Source organism: Microtus ochrogaster, linkage group LG7_11 (genome assembly GCF_000317375.1).
Source record: "Microtus ochrogaster isolate Prairie Vole_2 linkage group LG7_11, MicOch1.0, whole genome shotgun sequence".
Classification (NCBI taxonomy): domain Eukaryota; kingdom Metazoa; phylum Chordata; class Mammalia; order Rodentia; family Cricetidae; genus Microtus; species Microtus ochrogaster.
In genome coordinates, this window is record NC_022032.1 from 5,866,167 (window position 1) to 5,893,002 (window position 26,836).

The 26,836-nt window shown below is 38.9% G+C and overlaps 1 protein-coding gene across 9 annotated transcripts in view; it reads right to left on the reverse strand.

The window, feature by feature from the left end:
• The window catches only part of Unc5d (unc-5 netrin receptor D), a 517,384-nt gene that overhangs the window by 209,662 nt on the left and 280,886 nt on the right, over positions 1 to 26,836 (reverse strand). For all 9 annotated transcript variants that reach the window (XM_026786850.1, XM_026786851.1, XM_026786849.1 and 6 more), the window contains exon 2: positions 10,957 to 11,175. In XM_026786850.1, the coding sequence (XP_026642651.1) occupies positions 10,957 to 11,175 (219 nt within the window). The remainder of the gene's footprint in view (positions 1 to 10,956; positions 11,176 to 26,836) is intronic.

Genomic DNA, 26,836 nt, shown 5'->3' on the forward strand with positions numbered 1-26,836 from the left:
GAACTGGGAGGAGTAGAGGAAGGGAAACTGTGATCAGGGTGTACTGTATGGGAGAAAAATCTATTTTCAATAATACAAGGAGAGAAAGTAGCAAATAAAGGAAACTCAAAAACAACCAACCAACCATCCTCCCTGAAATAATTACAATGCTCCAAAGACTGTGGATGGAAGAAATAGACCACAGTCTTGCCGCTGCTCATGGCAAAGTTTAAATAAGAACGGAGGTGAATTAGTTCCATGGGAAAAAACATTCTCCACACAATCAATTACATATTATTATTAATATGCAATGAGAGACATTTATGGACACATAAAGCATTATGTATAATTTCAGGTCAGCTTCCTAAGGTTGGAGGAGGAACCATACAGCACTCATCTCCTTGTCTACTGACAATCCACATTTTCTTCCTGTGGAAAGCTCCTATGTACATTGAATTTTTCTTTTTAAAGACTGTGTCCTAAAATCTGAGGATTTCTCCAGAACAGAGAACCATTAACTAGAGGTGATGTTACTGTTTCATTTCCAGCATCCTTGCACATTGATAAAGGGCTCAGGGTATAGTTCAAGTGACAGCATTTGCCTACTATGTGACAAGTCCAAGTCTCATTCCAGAAGTGAAGAAAAAGAAAACATAGTAGGGCCAGGGCATGGAAATGGACACATTGCTTAGTAAAGGGGAAAAGAGAGAACAGTAATGAAAAATAAAGCATATTGAAAAACAAAACAAACAAGCAAACAAACAAACAAAAACCCCAACTGCTTCCTTAGAAATTGGCAAGGAGTGGGCACACCGACTGTTACAGGAAGTAAGGTTAAAGAAGGGGGCTTGCTTACATCTTGTTCTTCATTTTTACACAAATGGATAACCTGTTTTGAACATTAAGTAGAGAAGAAAGGATCATACCAATGGCACAGATGAGAGATGGAGCAGTGCTAGTGTGCTATGGCCCTGCTTCCGGGACACTTATTGATACAGAATACATCATACTTCATGAAACAGGCCCCTCACTGCTTGTGGGAATGTAAATTTGTGCAGCTAATATGGAAATCGGTATGCAGGTTTTGAAAAACACGGAACTGATATATGAACCATCTAATACTATTCCTGGGTATATACCTGAAGGAATTAAACTCAGCATGCAACGGAGACAGCTATACCTCGTGTCCACTGTGGCACTGCTCATAATAGCTGTCATGAAATTAGCTCAGGGAGCCGCCAACAGATGAATAGCTAAATAACATGTGCTATATATTCACCATAGGTTATTACCTAGCCATTAAGAACAAAATTATGTTATTTATTTATAAGAGAATGGATGGAACCAGAGATCATCATATTAAGCAACCTGCCAAACACAACAAAGACAAATAGCAAAGTAGGAGTGGGACAATATCAAGTGAGATGAATAAACGGAAGAAGGGTGATGGGGGGTGGAGGTGAGTGGATAGGGTCAAATGACACTATGTGCCTACAAAACAATGTCACGAAGCCCCATTATTTTGTACAAAAATATATCTAACATTTTAAAGCAACATATAATAAGCTTGAAATGTAAATATGTGGTCAAGCCCCTCTTCCATTCTCCCATTCTCCATCTTGTGAGTCTCTCTAATCCACCTCAGAATGGCTGAGAAGGGTCACATCTGCAAGGCTGAGAACATGGAGAGCAGACATCCAGACCACCTGTTTGCTATCCCCCCAACCAAGGATACCCCAAATCTCTTTTAATCAAGTGTGGTTAGACATGCAAACATGAAAATGCCTGTCATGAAGGAAGAAATGTACACAGCTAGCAAGAAACGGGCCCAGCATGCCACACTCAGCGACACAGAGAAGCAAGCACCAGGGCAAACAGAAGGCAGAAGGGTACGGGAAACTGGACAAGAGCTTTCCTACTTCCAATGAAAAGGAATTGAAAAGGCAGAGTGGTGAGACCTAGGATTGACTAATTTGAGTAATGACAGTGGGTCCTGGTGACAAAGGGTTACCTATCTCATCTCTAGGTGTCACACAGTCCTGGGGTTAGGACTGGGAACACAGGCCTGGAGCACAGGAGCTGTATCAAGGATGGGCATAAAGCCTGCATTGGTTTGCAAACACAGGCACAATCACCAGAGCAGTACCCATAGGATCAGCAAGGCCTGAACCCTGTGTGACCATTACATACAGAGACATTTACATGGTTCTTTGGGGAGAACAAAGAAAAATGCAGTCCTCATCACCACAGAGAGCAGACTTACGTTGCTCTATTATTTCTTTCATTCTCTGCCAACTTCCATCCAACATTGAGAAGAAATTCCTAAAGTTGTGAATTCAACATCAGCACAGTTCAGCCACTTTGGATGCTCTTTCAGGGGCCACAAACAAAGCAAACTCAAACCAACTGCTCCTGAACACAGTGTACTCTCCCAATCAGCATCATCAAGGTGGCAGGTCACAAATGACACACACACACACACACACACACACACACACACACACATCCCACACCACACATACATACAAATGTATATGATTTGTCTTGATGAGGCATCCTTCTAACATGAGGTTTTTGGTTGATCAGACCATTCCTTCTAAGATAATCTTAAAAAAAAATCATGATTTCTTTATATCTATGGTGTTTTCCCCACAATAACAAAATAATGGTCCTTAAATAGGGCCTCTTTCTCAAAAAGTAGAACATTCATTATTAAATCTTCAGTTCTTTTATGATACGCACACATATGTGCACATTTACATGCATATATCAATATACATGTATGTCAAGCTGCGTCCACACTTGAGAAACGTCTCAGCAAAGCATCTCTATTTAAGGGAACTGCTCCTACCATCTCCACTGAAGTTCACCCACCTGTATTGCAAGCATGCCCAGCTATCTACTTTATTTTATCCCCAGAGATGGCAGCTCATGAGATTGTAAGAAACGTTACAGTAGTACAAAAGTTCTACGCTAATAAAAGATGGCATCCCATAAAGAAGCCTAGCATTGTACCTAATAACTTGCATAACTCTTAAGTATGGAAAAAGCCCAATACTTTAAAGTTATTGTGCAAATTATGCCCATCAGCCTTTGCTACGGAGGAGAGGCTCACAGAATGTAAACATCTAACTATGGTACTGATATGCTAATAAGCTTTCCAAGCTCTGGGACGGCTTAGTTGCAGATAGACTAATGCTGGTAGCAAATGAATAATCACTCTGCATGTTCTAAACATAACAGAGCAGCACAGAACTTCATCATCTGTCAGCTTTATTTGTTTAAATGAGAAAAATGCTGACAGCAGTTACCGCTCTAATCCCCTTATTTATCAGGTAGGAAAACACTAGTTACTTTTAACAGGTTTAATCCTGCTGAGAGACGCAAAGTTAGAGAATTTCAAGCTAATTGAAGGTAGATGTTTCAGAATTCAAGGCAGAGAAATGTACAAGTGAAGAGGGAGGGGGAAAACGGTGAAGAGGAAAGAATCACAATGATTTCTATTTGGCAAAATTTCAATAAACGAGCAGGCCACACAGCCATACTGTAAGACCCAAACTTGGTGAGGAGAACATAAAGCACCTCGGAGTAGTATTTAACATTCAGAACCATGCCAACGACAGCCTGGTGCCTACTAACAGCTGTCCTCCTGCCTTTTATCTATAGCTCATTATCACACTTGCACAAAGCTCATCACTAGCATCCTGCCGTGGTTATTGTTGCAGCCAGGGCTTGGATGCACCTGGTGATGGGCGCTGGGAGAGGGATGCGAAACAGTTCCCATGGGCTCACCACCCTCACAGCTTACCCTCTCTCACTTGATGCTTTCTGGGGTAGGATGCTCAACTTATAATACAGACTAAGCACCTCCCAGAAGGAGGACAGAATCCTTCTCTGTCCTTTAATTTGTTTCCAGTTTTCCCATGCATCTGGCGATTGCTTAGTAATCTTGATTTGAGTGGCACCTTTTCTCCTTATGGGGAACTCTGGACCTGTTTTCTTGGGTCTTTTTAGCCGCATTCCACATACTGTATGCTTTCTTTTCCAGATGGTGATATTTCACAAGTATATGGAATGACTAACCAGGTGAATGATTATTTTGCTTTCTGTAGAAAAAATTCCAAAGGATCATAACAAAACAATTTCATGAGTAATAAGGCTCAGCTCTTAGAGAGAGGAGAGGAACCAGTTCTTCACTAAAGGCACTAGCCTCTGGCGTCCATGAGCTTTCTCTTCTGATCCTCAAGCCCTTAGGGAACTCGGTTCTTCAGACAGACAATTTTTGCTCTGCGGTGGCCTCATTTTCTTCCTCCATATTCTGAGCAGTCAGTAAATCATCCACTCTCCTGGAAGAATTGCCTTCATCACTTCCATAAGGCAACACTCTCTTTTTTTTTCTGGTATGGGTCCAAGTTTGAAGACTCAAAATGTTCATGAGCCATAGAATGTTTCTCCATATTTTGAATAATCACTTATTACCATTTTTAGTTATTAAAATGGTGCTACACCCATTATCTTTGCCATTTTACTATTACATTACTATTTTCTATTATAACAAGACTTTAAAAATAATTTTGTTTTAAGCAGCATATCATAAGAAATTAATCAAAGATGCTATAGAGTCAGTGACAGATATTGACTTGAAAAACAAACATATGGAATGCCTCATCCAAGTCTGTCCTTGTCACAGGTGCTGAGAGTATCATGGCAAGCGGCCTATAAAGACTGCTGCCATTAATGTCCTGCCAGGTGAAAGAAGATCAGACTTTTAAGCCATCCTGTCTATAATTCAGTGTGGCATCTCCTATGACATCAGAACTACAGAATATTACCAGATCACACATTGGGGAAGAAAAGGCTTCTTCAGGGTCTGAGTACCATTCTCCTTTAGTCTCAAAAGCTCCAAATATGCTCTTGTGAAGCTTAGTTTGTATGGCAGAGCTCTACTGCTTACTAAGAACACATGGTACCTCCACGTATTTAAAATTACAAGTCTCTTTTGGGGGGGGATGTCATGAAGATATAATTCCATATCTTGGGTAGACTTAGCTGTCTTCAGAAGAGTTTGATACTTAAAAATAGTAAATTAAATATAGATAGTTAAAAGGTAGAACCATATTTCATTTTACTGGCAGGTGATTAATTAGGGCTAAATGTCTTTTGCCTCCTCCTCCTAACAACAAGATTAAAATATATTCACACACACACATACACACACATACACACACATACACACACATACACACACATACACACATATACACACACACATACACACACATACACATACATATACACACATACACACATACACACACATACACACACATACACACAAACATATACATATACACACATACACACACATACACACATATACACACACACATACACATACACACACATACACACACACATACAGACACACACACACACATACACACACACACACCTCCATCCTTTTAATGTGTATGTGCAGTATTTTTTTTCTTTAGTGTCCCCAAGATAATAAGCACTTCACATTGTTCTGCTGAAGTACCCCAAATTCAGATTTAAGTACAGAAATGAAGAATATACCCAGGCTCTCATTTCTCCTACAACTAGAGATTAGAATCAATCAGCTCAGAGGTGTCTGGCACAGGCAAGCAAATTAACTCGATAGTGTTGTTTGATAATAGCAAAAAGGAGAAACTTTCAGAGGCAGAAATGGACTAGGTGGGGTCACTTAAAGGACTCCATCTCATCCATGACTTACTTCTATGCCATATTACATTCTGACAAATACGATCATGATTCCAATGTCCTAGCCAATGATTTTCTCTTCCTACATCCATGTAAATCCCCTCTTTGTAGCCTAAGTTTAGAACACATGTTATTTGATATGTGTTAGTCATGTCAATATGCAAAGAGTAAACTATTATCCAATGAAGTCAAATAATTAATAAATCAATCTTTTTTGATTTCTCAAAGGGTGAAAGTAGATTTTTGAGTCATCAGAGACTTGCTACATTTTAAAAAATGTTTTAAAATACCACATTTCACCATTTTAATATAATGTTGCTGTATTCCAAGTACTAGGCTAAAGACAAGTCATATAATATTATGTTCTTTAACTTTCAAAGAAGCGATAAGAAATGTATTTATTACTCTATTTTACATGAAAAGAAACATGAAGAGTAGCCATGAGACCTGTGAGACTTGCCATTTAATGGAGATCTTTGTTAGTGGAGAACTATATTCCAAACACATCTAGGTGTCACCTAAGAGCCACGCCCACATTCTTGACCATAAAGATATCTTTACTGTTTGTGTTTCATTTTGTTGAAGATCATTATAATTCAAACTTCATTTTTTTTTCAAAAAAATAAACTTAATGTTATATAAACAGAAAAGACTGAAAAATTATCCAAAAATCATTGTTCAAGATTTTAGCTTCTAAAAGAAGATAGAGATGAGATATTACAAGGTCAAGATGATCAAAGAGCAAGCTTAGGCCAGGCTAGGCTACACAGAGAGACCCTGTCCTAAGTAGTTTTTGGCCAGTGTCAGGAAGTAAGGGCCGCTTCTAGTCCTGTCAAAGATAGATTGGAGAGAAATGGTGTCCAAACTTTGCTTTTGTAGAAAAGATTAAACTAGACCCTGGAGACAAGTCCTTCAGAGTCTGCTACACGCTACGGATGGAATTAATAATGATTGTCTACAAACCTTTTAAGAATGTGTCAGTCTTCTCTGAGAGGCAATGATGAACAAGATGAAGTACAGAGTGGTGAGTAAGGGCGTTTCTATAAAAGTGAGCTCGAAACCCACAGATGTCAGCAAAACACTCCGGAGATTGATTAGTTCTCTGTTCTGTGGGCTAAAACTTATGTTTCCCTAAGGTGTCTTGGTGATTTGTGACTCATTGGAGGCAACTGCACATTGATGGTTTTCCTGGAAGATACTATATTCAAATCCTCATCACCAGCGTGGTGAAGTTCTGAGATTCGAACTCAAAGATTTAATACACTTTTATCTCTACTCCTCGGCCTTTTCCCAATGCAATCCACTAACCTTTTATCCCAAGAGAAAGGCTCCAGTTGTGCAAAAAGGAATAACAGAGAGAGGAATGCCTGAAATGATATTCTTTAAAAATAAGTTTGCCAAGTTGAGACTTTTTTCCAGACACACTAGAATACAAAGCAATCTACACAGTCAAGTTCAATGCCACTAGGGCTAAAGAAGTAAGAAGCACAAAACATTATTTTAAAAAATTAGATGATAACAAAAACGTCCCTGTTTTTGCTGAGCAGTAAAGAAATGATTTAACTTATTGATAACAGACATTTCCTGCAAACAACATCATGTTGAAGACGATATATGTTGCTTATTTTCTTTGGGGTTTGTAGTGTTGTGCGGCACATGTGCACTGGATATACTAAGACCCTTAATTCCTATGTTATTTGAATCTACCTCCCATTTCACAAGGCGTGATTCCTGGGTTGGGATTACTCCTTTTTGAAGCTTCCAGATGTTAACAGAAGCAAAACACAAGGAAGAGGAGTCCCATATTTCCAGATGAAATGAGGCAGAACAAATGAGAGAAGATCCCTGGGCTTGTGCAGAGAACCAAGAGTGTACATTACAGAGAGGTATAGCCATGTCTGGGAAAACACAGTAACTCATGTCAAACAAATGGTATTTTTTTTCCAGGAAAGAACTCTAGCTCAGGGTTTTCTGAGCTAAATTGCGTGAAAACACACAATCCTTTTTCTTCTTATTTGAACAGTTGATGACGGGTCCAAATTACCAGAAAGACCAAAGGCAGTTTGCAGCTTTTAACAACCGAAAGGACTTATTGCTTCCAATTCAGAAACACAAAAGATTGGGTGACTCGCAGTACTATCAGGTCCTATGCATTCCAATCATATTGTTGAATAAATAAGGCCCATATGCCAAACAAAAGTGTATCAATTCTAGTAGTTAGGAACTGAATGACATGTTCAAAGATGGGTCAAGAGTGACTTCCTACATGGATTTAACAGAACATGGACCATTCCTGTTGTGCCTCTGGTCAAATGGTGTCTCTTGTCCTTGTCCTTTCCATACCGTTCAGTCTTGCTGAATTGTAAGGGATTATTTTACAGATCTCATCAAAAACCATTAAGTATAATCCAGTCGCAGCATCTCCTTCTTGTGGAGACCCCCGTGGAGATAGTGCATCTTCTGCTTTTCAATACCTATGGCTATTTTGTTTCTAAACTTAATTGTACTCACGCATTGATTTGGGATAAATATCTACAAGTTTCTTGCCGCTCTTCATACCATCCTAGTATTAATACAGAGCTGAGGCAGCATAATCTCAGGGTGTGGAAAATGGTAATTTTCATTAACAACATGTGAAAAATATTTAAAGAGAGATAATTATTTCCTATTGATTCAACCAAAATGACTTGGACAAAAAAAGATTGTGCTTATTAAATTTCTTTCAAAGAAGCAACTGTTAAGATTTAAATTCTTTTCCATTGGCATTTTAAGAAAACTAGTATGTATAATCTCTCCTAGTTTTGTCATTTATGAATTTTTGCTCTACAAGGTAACTTTGAAGTATCTGACTTTTGTGGGCTTAACAAAAGAATGATAAGAGTGACTAGCCATGCTAGTAACATAGGAAGGGGTGAATAATAGCAAAACAGAATGTTGTGAAACTACAAAAGGGCACACCATTAAACTGGCGTGCAGTATTTACCCCAAGCCTGCTAAATGGGGATAGGCTCTTGAGAAATATGCATCCAAGACAGGCAGGTTCTTCCTTCTCCTCTCACTGAATCCCAAAAGGATAGGAATGTGCTTCTGGTACTTCTCTATTAGCCAGAATTTTGTATTTTTAATCCCTCTGTCCCAAGTTAATTAGGTTAATTGCATGAGGGTAATTACCCTTCCTCCTTCAGTTCCTCATTCATTCGTGTGTGTGTGTGTATGCATGTTTTCATTTTTGTCCTTTCACAGGTATTGAATATTGATACAATATTAGCTGAAGATCATTTTGAGCATATTCCTTTTTTTCTTTTGAACTCTGTATACTCCAGTCAATTCTCTGTCACATAGGGCACTCCCTTCCTCTGGCTTCAGATGACAAGCTCCTAGATGCTTTCTTATTCACACAGCCTTTTGCCTTGGCAACTCCTCCATCTCTATACCTTCATTCTTCATTGATAATTGTCTAATGTACTCATGTCCCTCTGCACTATGTTGACACTCAGACCTCTATCTCTTTACTGCAACACATTAGTTCTTCAAATTGTGCTCTTCCCAACAACCATCTCTGGATGGACAAGTCTCCCTTTCAATGTAATTTGGATTAATTATACCACCCTCCTAGCAAAAGGTTAATTGATATTAATGTCACCATTTATTTATCCAATCAGTCCTCAAGTTCTATGTTATTAAAGAGTCCTAAACTCATAGCTACTACTGTGTTTGTTATACTGGGCATCCAGTTCCTACCCAAGCATCTGAATTGCCTTGCCTAACCCATGCTATCCATATATCCAAAATTCCTCACTTTTGCTTCTCCTGGCCACTGCCAACCTTTCTGCAGGATTAGTCCTGGAAAGCCTGTTCTAGCCATAGCACTTCAGCAATGTAGCACAATCACGACCACTTCTCCATCATTGGTTGTATTCTTGATGAATGCCATTCTCTTACACTAGCAGCATTACATTTTAAACTAAATTTCTTACTGTGCACACATGAAGCTTGTGTTCACTGGATAATGACAATGACCTTTACAACATAAAGAAACTTCACACCTCTACAGAGTCCATCATCTGGGATGCCTGTTTGGGTCAGCAATGTCTCTTCCAACAAAAAAAAAAAAAATAGGATAAAATAAGAAAAGGCAAAAGCCCTTAAACAGAGCCTGAACAAAGCCATCCAATAGATGGAAAAGAGTCTCAAGACCAGGCAAAAGAAATCTCTAACAGTGTGCTGGAGTAAACTCAGTGGTTGTGATTATTTATTACTCTTGCAAAGGACCCTGGTTTGGGTCTCATCACAACATTCAAAACAATCCTGAACTCCAGTTTCAGAGGATCTGATGCCTTTTCTGACCTACTAGGGGAATAGGCATGCACATGATATGCCTACATACTTGTAAGCAAAACATTCAAATAAAATAAAAGAAAATCTAAACTTTTAAAAATATTTAAATATTTTCATCAAAAATATTACATTGAGACCTAGCACAAACACTTCAAGTATGTTTAAGATATCTTTGAACCTAAAATTTCCTAACTGTTAGAAGTCAATAATCTTTTGTACCCCAATAAATGATTGTAAATACAGAAATAATCCCGTCTAGATAAGGCCTCCATAGCTTGAGTACTCTGCAAACCTTAGCCGAGTATGTTCATATTCTCATCATTTATCGGCAAAATTTAGCCATACTAATAAAGATGATTCTAAATCCTGTTCCTATTGAAATCCCACTTGAACGAGACACTCTAGTTCTGGATATATCACTATTGAACAATCAAAACAACTTCAGAGGAAAAAAATCAGAAACCACCAGCTGTGGAGAATAAAGACATTAAAATAACATTCAGGAGGAAAGATAAAAGTGATTGAAATTATGCTGCTTAAAATGGCTTTGATGAAAGATTTAATATTTGTCCCAAAATTATTTAGAATTTGCAAAATGGAAACAGCAACTGTCTGCTTTTATTTCTAATGGGAATATTAACTTCATAGAATGTTTGAAGTTATTACAGAGCCTGAAAAATGGCTCTGAACTATACTGGAATAAACAACAAAGGGGGCTGTCAGGTGGCCGAAAGATGAGATCATTTGTCTTATGGGTCTAAAATGATGCAACGTTAGCTTCACATAAGGGGATGGCTTGTGGCTTGAGTGCCACCTCCTCCTCCCCCAACTTAAGTCACAGGCAAGGGTCTGAGGGGGTCTCTCAGGGGCCTTCCTTCTGTCTGTTGTGCCTCTTACCTGAGCTCTCATCCAGACTTTCCTCTGACACATGCTCATTCTGATGGACCCACTCGCCATTGCACTTGAAGAATATCTGCATGGCTGGCCTTGCTTTGCATCGGAGCGCAATAGGGTAGCTCTTGATGATGTAGGCATCCTCAGGCTCCTCTATGAAATGCGGCAGTGTTCCTGGGGCAGATGGGATGGAATCGGGAAGAACTTCACTGTTGTCGGCTCCTGGAAAATTGAAGAGGACATCAGTACACAGCCTGCAGCAAGGGCTCACAAGTGAGATCGCAGTGATGACTCCATACCAGTTTGAAAAAAAAAAAAAAACTGAGCTGAAACACTGTCAATATAGCATGATTGTACGATCTGCTCAAGGGGCCATCCAATAAAAGCTGGCCTCGCATAAATGGAACCTCCAGGGGGGATGCACCTACATATTGCTGAGCAAATGGAAACGATGAATGTGAGAACCCCCAGATTCAATTAGAATCTGAGTGTCTGAGGAAAGAACTGAGAAGAGCAACTGTGGGGCCAAAACTCTAACTTATTCTGCTAAATGGCTACTTCATAGTCAATGAGGATGGCAAATGCATTAAACTTTGGGAAGAAATGCTGAGTGAATACGTGGTTTTCCGGCATACGTGAATGAGAGTGGAGCTTCCTAATTTCTCAAAGTTCCAATTCCCTGCTTGGTTTACTTATGAAACTGCCGATTTGTATATTACTTTTTGGTAACTTACCAACTTAGCACGTTTAGAAAAGGGGGAACTCATTTCTACTCACTCTCTGGCCCCTCAAATACTCTGTCCATGGAGTATGTATTATACTAACAAGGCTGACAGAAGAAACAAGTCATCAAACTTACTGTGATAATAACATCTGTGATAAACAGTGATAATGACATCTACTCGGAGAGCAAATAGATAAGGCTCCTCACTAACTATAGAGAGTGCTCATGCAGGTCCTGGGAAAGGAAAAGCCACAGTATAGACCACCTTAATGTCTCATTGCTACATTTAGCATGGACTGATGTCTCAGGCAAGCACAAGACTAAGGTCAGGTATGGGCGCCATTCAAGAGAAGATGGCAGGAAGACATGATCTCCTGGCTTTCAAAGGGCAGTCTGACAGAAGAACAAAGAGGCAACTGTTTCAACACCAAGGGCAAGTCTTCGCTGGAAGAGGCTGGACGCCAGCAGGGTCTTTAGAACTGTTTCTCTCATCAGATCCAATGCCTAGGAGAGCATTGTGTGATGGATGAGCCCCTCACAGTCTAGCCTGTCTTTCCCCATGCCATCAGCTTTGAACACTGCTACATATCATTATTCACACTGAAGTCAAAACCAAAATCAGGAAGCATTGTTTGAGGTAAACATAACTAGTATTCTGCTTTAAGAACATATATAACTTATCAAATATGCACACACATTTAAAAATGTAAAGAAAGGCCTGTACTTCAAGAATTATTTTATGTAAGGATCCAAACAAAAGGCTGTGAGTTATGAAAATTACTCCTTGCCATGGTAACATATAAACAAAGTGTGTCACTGAGATAAGTCAAAGGTAATAATAGCTCGATTCTCCTAAACATGACTCTTTTCTGCTAAATATGTCATCTTAAAGGGGGCAGCCTTAAAAAAAGAGTTTAGGGTACTAAAAGCTTGGCAATGCAATTAAAAAAAGAGGGGCTAATTTCTACGTCAGTAATTAGAATTAATAAAAATATTAAAACAAGTATTCAAAAAGGGAACAAGCATTTTATTTCATTAAGTTATAATAGTCATTGATTTTATATTTATATCTACAAATTACACATACACACACATATATCATATCATATCACAGGTGGAGAAAGCCTTCCTAGAATAGACTATCAGAGGGTGTGTGTATGTGTGTCTGTGTGTTATATTAAATTATATTTATGATGGTCTTCATAAAATAGATCATATATTAATTTATTTTATTACTGACTGATCATGCCAATTTCCATTCTCAATAAGTACCAAGTCCCTGCAGGCTTTTGTAAATCCATACATTAGAGGAAATGATAAAGGTATTACAAGGTTTTATATGGACATCAAATGCTCCCACTCACACAAGGGGCTTGAGCTCTGTTTGAAATAATTCATTGCTCATGAAAGGGTAATTGATAAGAAAACACAGCATTCCCCCACCTCAGGTGGCAGCATGAACAAACAGACACAGAGATACATTTGTACATTTTTGCCTGATAACAATGTATGAATATTTGAAGGGACTACAAGGGGTGTTGCTGGAAATGTTACAAACTCTAAACAAATACCAAGAACACATTTGTAAAATGTCAAAAAACAAAGAGGCAGGAGATTATACTATAAATCACATTTTAACCATCCAACTAACAAGACATAGGGCGATCTAAAAACTATTAGGTTTCCCTTCTTCCATTTTAATAGAGGCCCTCTAGATAAAGAAACCAGTTGAGCCTGCATCAGAGGTAAGGAGCAGGGGATTACATGAAGGAGCCTGAGGGTAAATGTTCTGGCTCTGCACAGATCTCCTTTAAGAGTCAGTAGATCTAATGTTTAGAGGAGACAGAAAAGGGAGCTAGACTGTAATATTTAATCTCAGCTATTATTGCAGCACTGTGCAATTCATGCCCTACATTGGAAAAGAAAAAAAGCGAGGATCCTTGAATACACAGAACAACTGTCAAAGCAGCAGTTATAGATCTATCCTTGAGAGATCACAAGTATAGATTTGTGGATTTTTACCATTTACCGGCATTCATCAACGAATAACGAAAGCAAATGAGAGTGGAGTATAAGCTATATCCTCTTCCCTTTGCTTTGTATAGCGAGAGCTGGGACTGCTGTTTGACCTTGCCTGCCCTTTGATGCCCCAGCCTTCTCCATTTCCCTTTTCCTCACTTAACCAGGTCCAGTTCCCAAGACAAGAACCTGCCTGTTAATATCTTCCAGCAGATGGCATGGTGTCCTAGCTGTCTCTGCCTTCTTAGACCCTCCAGACCCCCCTGATCAGCATTACTAGAAGTCTGAAAAAGTTCCTTAGGAATTTACCCGGGATTCTTTAAGGAAAAGGAAAGGGGCTGAGAAGATGGTTCAACTGATAAAATGCTTGCTACGCAACCACCTAGAATGCACCGAAAAGTGTAGCACATTTACAATGTGTTTGGGAGGCAGCGTCTGGCAGATGGCTAGCTGCCTTTAAATCAGTGAGCTCCAGAATCCACGGAGAAAGCCTGGCTCAAGAAACAAACTGGACAGCTATTTAGGAATAATACATGATTGACTAATGGCCTCTACGCGCAGGCGTAAATGCAATGCACTCGTACTTACATATATGCAAGCTTTCATACTCATGCACACGATCATACACATATGCATACATCAAACTAGGGGAGAAAATGATTAGGAACTGAAAGGAAGTGTAAATTATTTTAGGGTCTCAGAAGACTATTGATTGTGTTCTGAGGGAGAGTGGAATAGGCATTTATTTTAGTAAGTGATTCTATAGAAACTGAAACAATGCATTTCTGCTTCAGAGCAAATCTACTTGAGATCTTGGTATATCTTCTACCATTTTTTTGTATATGTATAAGAGAAAAATGTTAAGAACCGATATGTCAAATACTGGTAACGAACGCCAACCAAGTGTTAACCTTAACATCCGAGGTATGGTAAATGCTGGAAGTCATGCCGCTTTGCTGACACTTGGGAACGCTTGCATGGTAAGGACTGGTCTAGCCAAAGTGTCACAAACAGAAACTTCTGAAAAAACCTTCTTTTCTCTGACAAAAGCCGTGGTTCCTACCAGCCCTTCTCCCTTTGCTCCCTGTGGGGAAGGCCAGAAGGAAAATCAAAGAGGAACACAGATGTCTGAACAGAAGTGGCAAACATCTCATTCAACACCAGCAGGCATCACCCCCAGAAACAGAAGACAGCATTTTGAAAGATATGGAGTCATATTTTGTTATCTGTATGATAAGCTAAGAAACGTAGACACTATGAGCAGGAAGCAAAAATAAGGCCTGTTTACAGTGATCTTAGGTGACGGTCTCCTCAGGACAGATCTCCCATGTCGGATGGAGTTACTGTAGTGAGTCTTTCTCAGTGCTGCCGGCCAGTTTCTAAATCACAACACAGTATTTGTTATTAATTATGAAAGCTGAACCAATAGATTAGGCTTGTTTTTAGCCTAATTCAAATTAACTCATTTTTATTAATCGACATTCTTTCACGTGGCACAGTTAGCTTTACTCTGTGCTGCCCATCCTGTTTCTTCTCCATCTGGCCAGCAACTCTGCTTTTCTTTTTCCTAGAGCTCTCTCTGTCCAGAAGTCCTTGCTATACCTCTTGCCTAGCTATTGGCCGCTTAGGTTTTTATTAAACCAATCACAGTGTAATCAAATATCTCACAACAGATACTCCAATTTGCATTTGCAAGAACGCTTGGCATGAATGTGCTGCCTGAGATCATCCAGTCAGAAAATGTTGGACTGAGAATTTGAACTCCGGAATCCAGCTCTAACCAATAATAATTCAATTTCAGTTCAATTCTCATATTGTCATTTGGTATCTGCCAGCCTTAGGGGGACTTTATACAATTTACAGAATCTAAAGAAGATGATATGAAAGCAGACATCATCTGTATGTCCCTCGCCATCACCTTCAACGATGACACTTATCCTGTCAGTTAACCACAGAGTGAAAGTCAGGGTGGCTGTTTTGGACACAGTTGAGAGAAGGTTTTAAGAAAAAAAAATCAAGAGAAAAGCAAGTAATCACCCAAATGTAATCAATTTATGAGCCGCCCTCACCACACCTAGAGATGATGCAGTCAGGAGTTGGGGTGCAGCTAAATGACAGAGCACTCACTCAATACGGGCAGGGTCTTGGGTTCCCTCCCCATCATCACACACATTTGCATACACAGACACACCCACCCTATGAGAATAATATTAGGGAAAGATTTCCAATTTATCATTTGGAAACAAATATTCCTTTTTAAGCAGTAATACTTAATCATCAAGTTTCAATTAAAACATGAGTTTTTTTTTTTAAGTAGTTGGTAAACCTCAGAAAATGGTGGGGACAACAGCATTATCATCCTAGTAACGGTTTGACCATTTAATGTGTTGTATCATTATTAATGGAATGGGGCCCTGAGATATAGTCACTTTGTAATGCTTGCCTAACATGCATGAAGCATGAAGCCGTGATCTTGATCCCTGGTACTACATCGACTAGTACATGCATTAGCCCACATCTGTTATCCAAGCCCTAGGGAGAGAGAGTCTGGAAGATCAAATGTTTAAAACCATCCTTAGCAAAATAATGAGTTTAAAGCCAGCCTGAGCTACATGATATCTATCTTAAAATATAAAGTAATAGAATTGGTCACACCTCAGGACACAGATATCACCAACAAGTACTGATGAAGCATTGGACCACTGTCTATAGATTATACATCAAACAGAGCTTTGCAAAGTTGGAGAAACTCTAAACTAGTATTATTCATGTTCTCTGAAACAGTATTACATTTAAATATATTTCCTATTTCTATTTTCTTCATCAAAAACATGCTTGTTTTTACACCGTGTTGGTATTAGTTTCAAGGCACAATGAGCAATCATAACATCAAAAGAATTTTAGGATGAAACCACCCAATCACATCTGGGTAACTCTGACGTGCACGTGTCATCTGGCTGAGGTTCTGTTTTCTCATTCTTAAATATGTTCTTCGAAGGCATATATATATATATATGTATATATATATATATATATATTTCATAAATATTATGTGTCAATTCTATCACTTGTAAAATATAAAATGTTTATTTTATGTGTGTAGGTGCTTTGTCTGCATGTATGTTTGTGCACCATGTGCATCTTTGGTGCCTGAGAAGACCAGAAGAAGACATAGGATACCCTGGGATTACAGATGGTTGAGTCACCATGTGGTTGCGGGGAACCAAACCCAGGTCCTCTGCAAAAGCAGCCAGTGCTCTCATCAACTGAGCCATCTCTCCAGCCCCACTTCTATCGCTTTCATCATAACCATCATCAGAAAAAGGAAAGAGAATTAAAATTATAAGCCCTTGATGTCAATTCATGAATGTATTTGGATGCATGGGCTTTCATTTTTAAATAGTATTTCAGTTTTCTTTGTAAACAGTATTTCAGTTTTCATCTGAGTCCTTATAAGATTGTTTATACAATAAGCTTCAGATTGCTTATTGCTTATTTAATTTTCCTACCCTTTCCCACTTATGTGTAAACACATCAATATTTTATTTTAAATAAAAAACCCTAAAAACACTGTAAAACATTTAATAAACACACAGTGTTACAACACACCAGGCTCATGCGGGTCCTTCTTGATAAGCAAAAGAGTATCCTGTTGGTCAGATTACTAAACTATTGGCTTTCATAGGCAAAAAAATAAAAAAGAGATTTTATATAATCAAGAACCCTTTTCTCTGAAATGGAGCAAACTACCTTAGAATTAACTTTAAATTCTCTTCATGGTTTGCAAGTATATTGGACCTTGGCAATATGCAAACCAGACCACAAAGCCATACTAGGGATACCAGGCTACATAATTTAAGATGACAGAGTAGGGTTAGGTTTTCTATTTTGTTTATATAAATGTGTCTTGTTCTCATATGGTCAATCAGATAGGGACAACCAGAATTTTACATAGCAAATATTTAATGAAATTATGAAATGGACTTTTCCTAGGCTCAAACCCAAGATTAATTTTTAAAGGATTTGTGTGTGTGTGTGTGTGTGTGTGTGTGTAACTTGTTTGCATGTATGCAAGTCTACCATGTGTGTGCCTGATGCATATGGAGGTCAGAAGACAGCATCAGATCCCCAGGAACTGGAGTTGCAGGTGGTTCTGAGTGGCCCCAGTTTCTCTGAAGAGCAGCTAGGGCTCTCACCACTGAGCCATCTCTCCAGTCACAGGCTGTTGCTCCTAACTTCGTTTTTAATTCATAAGCCAGTCCTCCTGCTTCTCAGGGTCTCATAAAAATGGAAATGATGTGAATGGGTGTATCTGTGTGGTTTCTGCATGGCATTGCTGCTCATCTCATATACTGCCAACCCCACATTGCTGATTGAACCGATGTTCAACTCTGCAAAGGGCAAGGAAAACACCAAGGCCATTTATCAGTTTTTGAAATAAAGATACTCAAATTCAGAGTTGATAAAGGTATAGTCACAATTTCCTAAGTGACACACTATCTCTTAAATTATTAAAAAACTCCGTTTCCTCAAAAGACAGCTATCGACATTCCTATCAAGATCAATCAGCGGTCTAAGTTCTGAGCATTCAAATCAAGACACTGTAACTTTTTATAATGATCTCATCGAGGGGAGTAGAGTAATGAGAAAGAATTGCGGAACAACAATAAGAATGCTAACGGTATTTAGAGTTGTACATTCCGTGAATCAAGAATGAAGTAAATAAATCCGCTTTAATGAAATACAGAAGAGTAATCAGATCAAGTGGTTTGTAAGAATCATCATCACTTCAGATGAGTAAACAGACGAAAGGCAGGAGAATACATTAACTAGTTACTTCCCTCTCCAACAATGAATACTGTTTGTGCATTCCTGTATGCAGTTGACTAGTACGCAGCTTCATCTGGAAACCTAGTGGGGCTTGGAGGGAAGCTTTGGCTTCCAAAGCATTCCTGTGTTGCATTTATATCTGCCAGTTTTCAAGGAAAAGGCCATTCATAGTTATGGAAAAAATGCTGTTTTAATGCAACATTGAATGACAGAAAACCAAACAATCAACAGCATGCCTACATTTTTTTTTGTTGTTGTTGTTCTTGGAAAATTACCTTTCAAGGAGAGCTTCGTGTTTTATGTTCTGTGCAGTAATACAGCAGGGACTTTCAATCTTATAATGATGAAAAGAAACAAACGGGAGAAAGCTGAAGTGTAAGGAACAAGTATTAAATTCCTATTGAAATAAATCTACTTCCATCAGAGGTCAGGTCCCATCATACAAACTCAGATTGTGACCACTGAGTCCCAGAGTTTGGAAATGAAGGAACTCTAGGATGAAATGACTGCAACACGGTTCAACAGAATGCTTTGAATGCCACCTAGATGGGGAAAAATAAACTAGCGGGTGCCCTTAGATAAAACCTGGAACACCTGCTTTATTTTTGAAGTCATCTAAATCCCACGGTTGAGGTCATTTGTCAAAGACTTGAGCCATTGCAAAAATCTTACAAACAACAGAAATAGAAATTTCTGTACTTCACAGAGCCAACTCTGATGGTGTGATACAAAGTAGAGTTATAGCAGATACTGAAAAAATTTGCCCAGAAAATGATCATCTAAAACATTTTAGCAAAATCAAGTACAGTAGTTAATAGTCGATGATATGGTTTGTACTGAAAATTATGACCTACTAGATGATACTATATTACACACGAGTAGTTTGTAATATTTATGTGGTTACTTCCAGAAAAATGGTTATCCTTGTCTGCTTTGTTCCTCGCTTCATTCATCCCAAACTCTAGTGATTCCCCTTCCCAAGCATCATTCAGACTTAGCATCGGCTCTCCATCCCCTTCTCTTTTCTCTCTGCTTACCACCATCATTGTCCTCAGCTACTCTAATTGGGGTAATTATCTCCTCTCATTGTTCCTGTTGGCCCTCTGTTAATCCTCCTACAAAATGCAAAGCAGCCCGAACTGTGCAAAAGTGTAACTCAGACACACCCCTCTTTCATTAAACACTACCACCTTTTGGTTAACATTCTTGTTTTCCAACATAACTGACCAAGCCTTTTAGGAATGGCTTCTTGCGGGTATTTCCTGCATTGTGCCCAAAGGTTCTCAAGTTTGTGCTAAATCAGTCTTCACTAAATGAAAACAGTAGAGACTGTTTCAGCTCTTCAGGATTTAAGCACACTTAACCTCTACCAAGTATATATGCTTTTATTTCTGCCTATAATATTAATTTGCCTTATTTTGATTATTTCTTACTCATGTATGCCAAGTTCAGCTTAACTGAACATCTTTATGTGACGCTCTACCTGAATTTCAAAAAAATTTGGTATGGGCTACATCACTCATATCTTTCCTTCTGCTATACTTTTCACTACTCTTTAATTATTCATGTGTGTGGCTCTATCTTCCTCCAGTCTAGACAATCAGGTTCTGTGAAAACCAAGGATGTGAGAATGGTGTTCATTATTTATATCCCAAGTGACCAAACAGTTCTGAGACTCAACACAAACTTGTTGAATAAATTTTTAAAATTATAAATAAAAAAATCAATGAAAATTTGAGGAAGCCATGAGACCATCATCATTGCATCATAAGATAGTAAGAACGAAGGACACACTTTATTTCCAAGAAGACAATAGGATTTCATAGACCCCAACAGAACAGTAGTTCCAAATGAGTTTCTTCATTCTCACTAGCTTTAATCGTGATCCTTTGGGGATATATAATAGTTAATATGTAAAAGTATTATTAATCATTTAATAAACTCTTGACTACATGCTACATTAAAGAGTAAAATATCTATCAACAACAATCATTTACTTTCTTTTGGATTTTGGAACATTTTTACCTTTAAATGTTCTATTTTATATAACGTAATAACAGTGAGAATGAGACTTGACTGCAGTAACACCTAGCTATATTATCTCATCCATTAATCCATTTGTTACCATACTTAACAATAGAAAAGAAAATCTGTGTTATCACATAATCACAATAGGCGTTCAGGCGCACTGTCACAGAATTTTTTAACAGATTGCTAGTTCTAGACAAAAAGAACGTTCTATGCAAAGAACATTATAAATTTCTTAAAAAAGAAATCAATGTTTTATATGGGCATTTTGTAAAAAAAAAAAAAAGCAGTGTCTTCCTATCATTCCTTAATGAGATGTCCTTCTTAGCACAGCAAAGTCACTTCTAAAAAGTCACTTAAAATTTCTCTATGACAATGGAGATTTGAAGCTTGTAAGAAATCCTTTAATTCCTTTGTTATGTTTCTGAAAACAGAGATACAGTTGGGCCTTCTGGGATGTGGTATTCTTTAAAAACTGACAATACTGCATGGCATTAGTGTCCCATAATAGAATCTGTGTCCTGATTTGACAGTTATGTGATTGGGATGAAGAACTTGTACAATAGAAGGGGCTTAATTTCTTTACTTATCTTTATAAAATATGCTAGCAGCTCTCAGAAACAGATTTACACCAACTGGTATCAGAAAAAAAAAAGAATACTCTTCCTTCTAAAATCTTTTATCAAGATGTAGCCAGGTTACAGGGGAATGTAGGCTTAGGAGTTAAAAGTTATTAAATCCAGACTTTCTTACTAGTTTTGTGATCTTGGATAAAATTCCTAACTAAACTTAGCCTCTATGTTCTAGATAAAAGGAATCACCTGGGCTGGGTGGTGGTGCACGCCTTTAATCCCAGCACTCGGGAGGTACAGGCGAGCAGATCTTTGTGAGTTCCAGGACAGCCTGGTCTACAAGAGCTAGTTCCAGGACAAGCTCCAAAAGCACAGAAAAACCCTTTCTCAAAAAAAAAAAAAAAAAAGAAAGGAATCATCTATGTTGTAGACTGCTGTGCAATTTTGTGCATGTCACTAGAAAAGAACTCATATAATGTAGGCTATAAGGTGTGACTTATAGCCATTCATCTCTAATGGGAATTATCATTAGCATATCAATCATTAAAGATAAAAAAAGAGATTGGTAAATAAAGAATCACAGGTAGAGTTGCTTTCTGCACATTATTGTTTTGTTTGTGGCAAAGAAACTGCTAAAAAACCCAGGGCACTCAGGAGCACTCTGCGTGTATAAAAATGTTACTTGTTCCTTAAAAAGTATTATCTAGCCTGATAACCCAATGGCCAATTCTGGGGCCGTGCAGGCTCGTAGACAATTAAGGCTACTTGTGTCTGCTGTAATGTGTTCAGTTAAGAGCTTTATGTGCATCATTTGAAGCTTTGCACTTGTACCTTGAGAATGCGACATTTGACTTAAAGAGCATTCAAATACAAAGTTGTAAGAGCAACAACAACAAGGGGCCTCCTACATACTCCAGTAGCTTAGTATTAGATAATGAGTTTAATTGCACTGGGGCGAGGTCTGCTGTGCATCGTGTCAGCAAGAAGAATGGAGGTAAAAGAGCACTCTAATAGAGCAAGTTTAATTGCATTATGTGATTTAATTATTTAGCTATCTCAGCACCCTTCCTTCATGTACAAATGAATATGAATCAGACAATCATGTGCATATTGCTGGGCCATTACAGTTTGCCATTTATCACCAGTAGGTTGGTCGCCTGCAGGTTATCTCTAACTCAGAGCAAGCGCTTAATTTTGTTGGCATTCGGGGTCTGGGTCAGGAGATCAGTAATGACCTGTGTTACTACTGAACAGTTTTTGAAATTAAAAGAAACAGCCAGCACGAGTTGTTACTTTGAGGGAAGATATTAAACCATCAATCAAATGGGTCAATGTGCCCCAGGAGGAATGAAATGTTTGCTAACATCTAGAGGTGACTTTCGGAACAAGTGTGTGGTAAGGCCAGAGAATCCTCAGATTTCCTAGTTAAGTGTGAACTCGTTCTGTAAGCAGGAAGGAAGACAAAATAATGGATGTTGATAGGATTGCATTATTTTGCATCTCAAATTTGTTTTTGATTGTGACCCAATGCTCTACTTGTCAGATGAAGTTCTTGTGATCATGCTCCATATTAAATTAGAGAAACAAAAACAGTACAAAAGTCTCAGGTATAATTACTTAAAAATGAGACTGGATAATGTCCATTCATACATGAGTCTACATAAATATGTAAGCTTATTTACATGGTCTTTATTTTCAAATAATCTAGAACTAGTTACCAAAGGGAAGACCAATGACAGAATTCATGGTTGACCTCAGAGGACGTATCTGATTTAATCAAGAATCAGAAATTAGTGTGCTTAGTACTTACATATGGAGACTGTAACAAAGACGGCAGACCCTAAGAACCACTGTTTAGACAACACTCAAAGTTAGTAGTGTGCAATGATACAACAGTGTACAACAGTCTTTGCTGCAGTCCGCAGGAATCATGCAGTGAGAATTCAGCTCATAAGGCAGAAGGCTGACCCACCAGAACAAATGCGTTCTGATGGAGGCAAACCCAGTTTACAAGGTGCTGGGTCCACCAACTTTTGCATATTGACTGTTTCTCACAATGGATCTCTTGTGATGCCGTAAACACTCTCCCATGGTGCAAGATTCAGCAGAGTATGAACAAGTGGGTACCACTTTTTCCCATGTACTGGTACACTGGGTCATCCCCCATTCTGTGGGACTGCCAGCCAGAAATTTATTCATACTCTCAATAACCTTGGCTCCTGCAGTCTAATCTCAGCTTTGTTCCCTGAGATACATTAGAAGTCACCTTCCTGCAACTATCTTCCATCTGGCAGGACATGCAGTCAGGAAAGGAGCCTTTCATATAGATCACATTTGGGACCTTCACAGATAAAGGGACGTCCAAGCTCAGAGAATTGCCTTTGTTTGTGTGTGTGTATAAACTGGAAACTTTACAGAACAGAGAAGAAGAATAAAGATACTGACAGAACAGTACGTAGTGGAGAATTCATTCCGCCCTTAGATCTAAGTCCTGAGCTTATTTTAAGTCTTCTGGACATCGACGGGACACTGAGACTGGCACTCAGAGGTCCCTGATAAGTATTGGGGTCCAGATGGCCTACAATTGCTTTCCAAAGCAAAATCTTGCCCCTGATGGTGCTACAAAAAACTACAGGAGCTAGTGGAATCCTAGGAGGGGTGCCCTCCAGGGCAAAGCAAAGGGGGCTCTCAAATGAGGGAGTAAAGATCCTGTTTCCAGGGAAGTGCTGAAGGAGGAATTCAGAAGAGGAAGTCAAAGATACCTTTGGTCAAGCTTTGCTTGCAATGCTAAATCTCATAGCCAGCTAAGCAATATGTAAACAGCAGTGGGGAAATTAAAATTGGTTCATTCTTGAAATGAATCCAGAGTCTTGTGTGCCTGTCTACCATTCCCCTCCTTCCCAGGTCCCTGTGATACCCCTAGCTGTGCAAGCGACCCAACAGCCTCAGAGACAGAGAAAACGAATAAGCAGATCACCATGGAGAAAGCACCTTTAGAGATACATTATCTAACTGCTTCATACCTGTGAAACAAATTCTGGGATAAAAAAGAGGGAGGATAAGTTGAGGCTTAGAGTTTCTGTGTTCTGCAAAGATAGTATTGAATAATATGAACTGAGCTTTATCTGTCGAAAGACCAACATCAAGAGGTATGATCTCTAGAACAGGATTAGGTCAGGAGAGTGACTGTCCCAGCAATGGAGACAGTATTGTCATTGGAAGATGCAAAGGAGCTACCTAACTGTCTGTACTCTCCACCACTGAGTGTAAGACTTTAAGACAATCCTGAAGCCATTTTTGACAATTCTGAATCCTGAGAGCCTCTGTGCCATAGTGCTTCCCCTCCTCCCCTGGGAACCAAGGACCTAACAGCTACACTCGCACGTACTCAGTTCCTGAACAATTACCCATATACGTATGTTTTGATTCAGTCCCCTGGGAAACGGGGTCAAAATGACCTCTTACCTCATCTGATCTGGCAACAGCTCTCCAGTCAATTATTGGTAATAGCCCTTTCAAATAAGCTAATCAGAATAGTCAAAGAACAACCCCCCTTGCTTCTTTGGCCCCTTTAAAAGTAGACTGTACCAGCTATTCGAGGTCCCTCGGCTTCCCGAATGCTGGGGGACCCTGTCATGACAGAATTAATAAAATACTCATGCTTTTGCATCGGCTGTGGTGTGTGAGGTGGTCTCTGGGGGCGACTCCTTCTCGGTGTTTGGACGCTAGAGTCCAACATGAGGACACAAGAAGCAGGGCCTGTTAGTCAGCCTTCTGACCCACTGTGGTTGAACATCCCAGCTTCCAGAAGGAAGCTGTTTAAGCTCAAGCTGGCTAAGGAGATTGCATCCATGTACGGGGTGGGGGGGGACTTTACATATCTAAACATAAAAGTCATTTGTTTTATATGGCTAGATGCAATTTTCATCACATGTAGAGAATCCAAAGGGCAGTAATATCACTTGCTTATCTGCCATAAAAGTCACCAACAAGCAAGGGGTGCTCCTGGAGGACCCTAGGAGGAGCAGTTTGAAAAGTGGGGACAGTGTAATGAAGGGATCAGGAGTCAGTGTACGGCTATGCAATATATCAGAGTACAACTTACAAACTATCTTCTAATTCTGGTTTTATTTATATTTCATGTGTATGGGTGATTTTTTTTCTGCATCTCTATATATACAAACACACACATATGCACATATATATCTGCATACCACATGTGCCTGGTGCTCATGATGACCATAGGGAGCCATTAGGACCTTTTGAACTGGAGCTACACAAAACTGTGAGCCACAGTTTAAGTACTAGGAACCAAACCCACGTTCTCCAAAAGAGCAGCAAGAATTATTAACCAGTGAATCATATCGCCAGCCTCAGATTATTTTCTTTTACTAATTAATTTTCCAGGTGATACTCCAATACAGAGTGAAAGCTAGTAAAAGGTGCAATCAAAGCAGAAGTGGAAGCCGACCAATGACTGATACAGATAACCTCATATGCATTCATTCAAGCAGGACAGAGAAGAACAGAAACTGAAGCAAAGGAAGTAGCTGGACATCAGCAGGTGAGAGATATCAATATGCAATACCACTGAAGCCAGTTCGCCATCATATGCTACATTGGTGGGGAAGGGTGGAGAGAGCCGAATACTCACAGGAAACCATTGTAAATAAAATAAAACCAGTTGTCCCTCCTTAATAATTCTATTTTATTAGATAACAAGACATTTTCTTCGTGAAAGAAAAAGCATTTCTTTTGAAATTGAAATTATGGTAGATGATTTTTCAGAGATTGAAAGGTAAAGGCTGCAAAAACAAAATATGTAGTCCTTCCTCACACTAATCCTGGTGAAAACAATTGCCATGCTGGCAGAAGTAGGGATCCATTTAGCTTCACACTGCCTGCTTGGGGCCAGAGTCCATATTGGGGAACCAGGAGAGATTGATGAGGTAGTCCCCTAACATATTATAACTCCTGCATCCAAGGACTCAGGAGCCACTTTCTGAAGAATGTCCTGCTTTGCTTGTGACTGCAGGATACACCACCAACCTCAAAGATAAATGTGGACCCTGGACTTGGTTGAAGGTCTGGGATCGTTGCAAATGAGACTGTGATTTTTTTCTATTAGCGGGCAGAATATACCAGACTTCAGTTAGATTAATTACATGTCAGCATATCCTCAATTGTCAACTCTAGACTCGAAGGTAAAATTACTAGAACACAGTCAAGCACGCGTTCTCCCCGTTTTAGGAAACCATTCAACTGCTGGGCTGCTGTCATACTTCAGCGATTCACAAAAGCGTGTAATGCTTAATGAGCCAAATATGAGGATAATTATCCAAGTTATATTTGGGAAACCTGCAAAATAACAGACAGTGTTTGCAGACTTTATGAACACTCCAGGGCAGAGAGAGAAAAAGGAGATATTCTTTTTTTAAAATAGCTGAACTGATTTCACTATAACTAAATATCTTTGAAGTAACATATTCCTATTCTACCCAATTTAAAAAAAGTTAAAAAGTCGACAGAATACTCTCTTGGTTTCAGAGGTTCTGAAGAGATTTAATTGCTCTAGCTGTACCTGATCCAGGTGTCCCTCTCTCTCTCTTTTTTTTTTTTTTGCATTAATTTTCCAAGGTATTTATTTCCTTATTTTAAAACTTCCCCTTAAAGTCATAGGTTTGTTCTGTGGATGTTACTTTATTTTTTT